This window comes from Arvicanthis niloticus, chromosome 12, assembly GCF_011762505.2.
Source record: "Arvicanthis niloticus isolate mArvNil1 chromosome 12, mArvNil1.pat.X, whole genome shotgun sequence".
In the NCBI taxonomy this organism is placed as follows: domain Eukaryota; kingdom Metazoa; phylum Chordata; class Mammalia; order Rodentia; family Muridae; genus Arvicanthis; species Arvicanthis niloticus.
In genome coordinates, this window is record NC_047669.1 from 70,147,373 (window position 1) to 70,154,271 (window position 6,899).

General features: G+C 39.7%; 1 protein-coding gene across 1 annotated transcript; it reads right to left on the reverse strand.

The window, feature by feature from the left end:
• Positions 1 to 4,086: 4,086 nt before the first annotated feature.
• Krtap24-1 (keratin associated protein 24-1) lies at positions 4,087 to 5,908 on the reverse strand. The gene has a single exon (XM_076942491.1). It carries the CDS (start codon positions 4,984 to 4,986, stop codon positions 4,087 to 4,089), a length of 900 nt encoding a protein of 299 aa, XP_076798606.1. The 5' UTR covers positions 4,987 to 5,908.
• Positions 5,909 to 6,899: the final 991 nt, after the last annotated feature.

The following is a 6,899-nucleotide window of genomic DNA, read 5'->3' on the forward strand; positions in this document are numbered from 1 at the left end:
GGTATAGACAACTCGCTTTAATTGTAAAATTTTATAAACATTACAGTTTAGTTAATAGTCTCCCAAAACAGACACATCATCTTTTTCTTCTTAAATTCTTTTTAAGCAGATAGATTAGAACTTTGTTTTACTTTGGCGCATCAAAGAAGTATTGAAAGCAATACCAACAGTCCTTTTTTTATCCATGGGTTTTACATTCCAGGACTCCCAGGGGATGCCTGAAATGTCAGGTCACATCAGATATTGTATTCAGTTTGTATTTTCTTGTATCTACATATTAATGCTAAAATCTAGTTTATAAATTAGCTACATCAATCACTAATAAGCATCAATACAGAAGAACTACAATAACATACACTAACAAAATTTTCACATCACTGTTCTTGTGTTTTAGGGAGCCTTAAGTTCTGTAGTGCTCTGGTCACAACCAGACAGCTCCTAACAAGAAGGCCATTGTACTGCAAAGATTGGCGATTCACCTCCTTTATTATTCACATTAGGGTTCAACATAAGGCTTATCAACTATTTCTTTCTGGTACTTTCTATGTTGCATACTTGGACTTCAGCTGATGGCAGGAAATGACTGCACTGTGAGGACCTGGGTCAAAGTGTAGTGCCTTTGGGATAACTTTAGATTTGGAATTGCAGATTCACAAGTATACTTTAGACTTGACAGTTATGGTTTTTATATGCAACTTAAAAATAAAAAAACAACAGAAAAGAGAGCTAAGCAATTGTAGTGCCAGTGGAATGCTAGTGATTCCTGAAAAACAGACAGGAGCCAATCTGATGCACTTCACAGCAGGGTCTTTATTCTATTTGATCTAGCTCTGCCCCTCCCCACAATGCACCACTGCCACACAGGATGGTTTCAGTGATGGGGGTGGGGGAGCTCCGAATGTCTATGTCACAAGGCTTTATAGTAAACAGCAAGCAGGGATCATCTAATTGGAAAGCTACTGTGGCCTTTAACATAATTGGCTGGTGTTGGAAGTCATATCATAAACTTAACTTCTACTCGCCTCTGCGTGGGTAGTCATTAGGCAAGGGGTGGACTTGTAACCTGCAGTGCAGGCTTGTTTGGGGAATAACCTGGAGGCACTAGTCTTGTTGAGGGTGTAACCTGGAAACTCTGGTCTTGTTGGGGATTAGCCTAGAGATTGGAGCTAGGCTCAGGTTTTGTTTGGGGGGCCACTTAGAAACTAAAGCTGGGTACCAGCCTGTTAGTTTACCTGAGTTCAAACTTAGGTCAGGTTCTCTAAAATGGAGTCTGAACTTAAGAGATTTAGCATCTCACAACAAAGCTGATCCCACTTTGTGATTGGCTAGGTTGCATAATCGACAACCCCCTTCATGGTGCTACTAATATACACAGAACAGCAAAATGAAGTCCATTGAAGTTTGTCCTCTACATCACACTTTCCGGGGAAACACTTAAAGATGTGGAGTTAGATGAACATTCAGTTGGTGCCTTTGAAACCCTTACATCCATGCAAGCCCTACTGATCTCTGAACCTACCTGCAGCCCATGAAATGATATTCTTAAGTTAACATATTACTCACTTTAATATATTTGACAAGTAGATGCTAACAAGATTATCTTGTGCTCATAACAAAGAATTACCAATGGGTCTAACACAGTGACTACTTTACAGGCAATGTATATTTTGTTTATTAGTAATTATCTGCTGGCATTGTTTGTTTCTCATCAAGACTTTTCTGCTTTCTTGTTTTACTTTGAACTAGCTAGAAAAGTAATTCTGTGGAACGCATGCTACTTATTTTCTCCTAATTCTGCTCCGGGGAGTTGTTTGCACTGTTTTACTAGTTATTTGGCTTCATTTATAGAGATCTATTTTAGGCTTTATGTTTACAGAAAATTTAGGGGGTAAGCATAAACTTCTCACGTGCTCCATCTCCCTCCTCCATTTTTCATTTTTAAATGATGTCTTTCATTTGGTTTTATCATTTATAAATCTCTCGTAACTTGCTTGTTTTTATTTAAGAGAACTTTTCTTACCTATAATCTTTGATCTAATATCCTATATTTTCTCTCCACTTTAATCCACTGCTGATACATGTTTGCAACCCCTCCTTCACTCAAACTCAGTGCCACTTGGGTTCCCATGTGACCTTCCTTCACCATCCCTGAGCACTTAGAACTCTGTCATGTCAACATTCAACATCACTCCAAGGCCAGTTCTCCCAGAGAGTGTTCTGTCATTTTTCTCGTCAGAAGTGATCCTTCCCTCCTCAGGACATTGAGATAGTATTATGTTTTTGTTTCAGTATATTATTTCTCTGAATACTTCTCCCCTAATCTCAGTGTCATCAGAGAATCCCGCTTAAGGTATCAAAGAATAGGATCACCTTTAGAGTTTGCAAAGATAAAAAGTAGATCGAGGCAAATAGATCTGAACATTCAAGTAATGCACATAAAACATTTTTCAAGTACTTGAGCACCTATGCCTTGTGAAAGGGATTAAATGGGTCCAATGTAGTCAATGTTCGGTTCCAAAGGATAATGTTTTGGTAACATATAAAAGAGTTGTCTGAAACCTGAGGCACTCACAAGACTGAGGGACATCATCATCATCTCTAAATATCTTCAAGCAAAATCAAGGCATCAATATTCTTTCTGAAGCCTTCCATAAATACAGTACGCATGCACTTAATTTTTATTAAAATGCTAGTCCCACGAGAATGGTTTGGACATTAAGTTACCTATTTTTAAAGAGCTAAAAGTACTTTCCAAAGCCTTTTAGGCTAGGCAAGAAGTCCATCACTGTTTTACCTGAGCCGTAAGGCATTGGCTGTCAGTTCCATTGAATCTCTCAAATATCCCGGTCCCCTACTGTATTCACCACCACAAATCATTTTCCTTTAAACACGATTCACATTTTACTTATATAAATGCTCACTGTGTCTATCAGTTTCGTACCAACGAAGCTTTCATTTTCATTTTCTGATTGAGAAATGTATAGGCTTAAAACCACTTCTCAAGAGATTCCATATTTAACGATTGATCTTCTCAAATAGTACCTATATTCATTGTCATATATATTACACATAGAAGTATATACATGCTGTTATACTGGTTGAAATGCATTCTCACCAAATTTCTTTATTAGAAAATCGATCACAAACATCGCAAGATGAATAAATTTAACGTGCTACAAACAAAACCAAAATAACTCTATTTTATATACAAATTCTAAATCAACAGTGGTATGCATACTGCTGTGCTCAATATAGACAAAATATCAGTGAACATGTCATGAAGCATAAGGGAAGCCAAGGTTTCCAGATAGAACGTTGTTTATTAGTCAAGGATTGAGATATTTTCTAAAATTATAATGACGCAATTCAACAGAGCAGAATTACAGAGGAATCCAGAACATAGATGAATTCTTGGAGTTACAGAGAATCTACAACAGCATTTTGTCTTTCTTTTGTCAAATACTTTCTGTGCCTCGCTCAGTCCTGAGTATTTTTCCCAAGGGTTGAGGCTAAGAGTCAACTGTCAATCAACCCTGTGCTTTGTGTCTTCTTTGAAAGAAACAATTGCTGAGCTTTTCTTTTTAGTAACTGTGGTTGTTGTTGATATGGACTCCTGATAATCAGTCAAGAAGGAGAGGAAGAAACAGCTCCATTTAGTAGGTTTAAGGTAATTTTATTCCTCCCTTTGCAGACAAGATGCTCATCAGACAGTTAGCAGAACTATTGATGAAAAGCAGAACAATCTGAAAAAAACTGTGTAGAAATCAGGCATCAACCCAGGTAGAGGATTACCACAAGGCAAGTGGCAACCGGAGTAAGGAAGATGTTGGTGAGTGTCCTTCATATGGAATCTCTTCAGTGAGTCCATTCTAGTCAGTTTTAGAGCTAACACTACCCGCATAATCAGACTAACATCAGAACAAACTACTGAGTGGTTAACTGGATCTATAGTTATACTGGAGGCTAGTGTGACAACCTTCTGAGATGAAAAGATTGATTTGTCAGAAAAATAGAGACCCTAGAACTGAGTAAGACCTGCTGTGATCCATCGGCCTCTTCGGAGCTCTTGTATGCGCTGTAAGACAATCAGTAGTAGCAATTCAGAGGTCTGTAATTGCTGCACAAGTATCTCAGAGGTGGAAACGTACTAGGTATACAGCTCAGAGTTTGAAAATTTCTACATAAATAACTCCGTGATGGGAAGCTTGAAGACCCATAATTTGGATACTGGCAATATCTTGTTAGATAACGTCGGGGATGGTAGCTACCGATAGTGCAGCAAGATGGAGAGAAGCTATTGGTGATGAATCCAAAATTTCGATAGCTTCTATATTCACTGTTGCCCAGAAAACAGTGGTGTGGGGCCTGAAGATTCTTGGGGAAGGAATTAAATGTCCCTATGCAGCGGGAGCCATTTTGAAGAGTCTGACAGGCTTTAGATGCAAATCGAGTAGCCTGGGAGCAGTTGGATACATACCCTTTTGTTCCATTACAGGGACTGCAGCTGGGTCTGGATCTGTTGTTGGTAGTTTCGCATTCACTAACAGCTTGATTTGCAGATGGGGAATTGCAAGGCACACAGGAGTCCGTGGGATCACAACTTGGAGTGCAAGTCTTGAGCACACAGCTGGGAGAGTCACAGCAAGGTGCTTCACAGTAGGAGTCTTGGCAATGGTCCAGAAGCCAGAGATTGCCTTGGTAGCTGCTGGGTAAGTAATGTACAAAGGTAGAGCTTACATCATCTGAGCAGACAGCGATGGAAGATGCCACAGGGATGTAGCAGTGATTTCTATGGGATGTGGCACTGCAAAGCCTAGGATAGCCACGAAGAGACATGGAGCCCGCGAGTGCAAGCAAGAGGCACCTGCGTGGGTATGGCGTGGCTGAAGCTGAAGGACTCTTTATATCTTCCCTGGTGATTGCAACAAACATCTCCAGACTCTTTTTCCTTCTCTTGGTCTGACACAATAACACATACCATCTCATTACTGTATTGTTTAGCTGTAGCTGCTGGTGTCTTCAGGTTCATACAAAAATAAGTTTGTTTTGAGTCTTCAAAGTACCTATAATCACTACTCTGACCATCACCGACCTGTCAACTTCTGTAGACCATAGCTTTAGTGAATAGTGATTTTAGTGTTAATAGGCGAACTCTCATATGCCAATCAGTGATTAACAAGAGTTTGTGTCTCCACAGGGTTCTACAGCATGGTTATTAAAAGGTTCCCAGGGCTTCAATAAAGCAAGGGCCTATATTTTTTCTACTCTTTGACTCTGAAGAACACTGCAAGATTGGATCACACTTTCTTGTAAGGTGGATGGCTTTGCTGTCTCAATACTGTCACTTGAAAAAGAAGAGACCCATGCATTAAATGGATCATTTTTCCCCCAGATATGTGTTACACACATCCCTCTTTTAAGCCAGACATGGGTGACAACTTCTCAGCTGATGTGTTTGGATAATTCCATATGTGAGGCTCACAGTAATCCCAGTGTCATTTGATGACCTATTATTCCAGACTAAAAATGAACTGGTCCCCGTGGGTCAGTGGTTGCTAAGCAACCAAAGCTTCCATGAACTCTCCTTCTTAAAGAGTTTCCACCTCATGTACTATCAAACAAAACCAATTTGTTAATATTGTTGTTTCTTAATTGACCAAGGTTATGCACCGGGTTCCCTTTGCCCATGCTGTAAAGCCTCCATGCTCTCAGATGTAGGGCATTTTCCAGCAAATAAGATTTACTTGTCCTCTACTTGTTTTCCTTTGAACATTCCTTTTATCGCATCCCAGGACTGAAGTTATTTCCAGTCTGTTGTGACAGAATGTCATGACTGTGTTGTGAGGTTTCGTTTGAATGATCTGCGTGTTCGCTACAGACTCTACATGTGGTAAATGGTGCCTCCCAAGCTTAAGGTAAGGCTGAAAGAAGGTTTAAGATTTTAATTTAAACTGAAGAGCTGAGGCTGTGTTCTTGTAACCCGAAACTGTACTTCAGGCTTACAGCCTCTCTATTAAACTAGAAAAAAAACCAACAACATGTGTATTAGCAATGATGCATTCAGGCGAAAGGCAATAGGGACTTCAGGGAAGGTAAGCTACAGGGGCAGGTGTCAGAAGACATCATGTTCTCATGGCTCCATGAGGTATTTGTCACCGCTTCATGTCTCTTATCTAGGTTTTCAAGTTTCACTTCAATGTAAAGCTAGAGACATTCTCTAAACATATTTAGGAGTATTTTATCAACACCTTTCTCAGTGTTTATTATAGAACATAGCAATGAACAACTCTCCTGCAATGTATTGTGTTCCAGTTTAGAATTCCTTTCAGAGGAGAGGAGTCACATTAGTTGGCTATGGAGTATTCTAGGATATTGTGTGTATATGTCAGAGTGGGTAAAATAAGAGGAATTAGATGCATAAGGCAGCTATCGTTTGATCTCCCATGGTAGCTGAGTCCTGTTGTATCATCCAGATTCTGGTGAAGCCTTAAGTCAATCTCTTTCTCTCTCCTTTGTTACCATATTCTGCATTTGACATTATTTTTATGATTCTATGATCTTTTTATTTTTTAATCACATCATTTCCCCCTTCCTCTTCCACTATCTCACACAGAGCTCTGACTGCCTCGCATGTCCATGCCCTCTTGTTTGAGGGGACAGGGGTGGGGATCTGTGTGTGATCCTTAGGCAGGGCCACACTAATCTTCACAGTATCATTTCTATTCTAGTATATGTGATGTCAGAGTGAACATTAGTCTCTCACTTCAGGCTTCTCTGTAACAGGCTCAAAGAGGATGGAAAGAATAGAATGAGTGGGCAAAAACGCAGCAAAGGAAACATGCCCCATCTTCACCCCAGCACTGAATAAAAAGTATTTGAATTGCTATTACTCATAAAGC

Excerpts from the sequence above, each read along its gene's own strand:
- Krtap24-1 (XM_076942491.1), bottom strand. The coding sequence starts at position 4,986 with ATGAGATGGTATGTGTTATTGTGTCAGACCAAGAGAAGGAAAAAGAGT.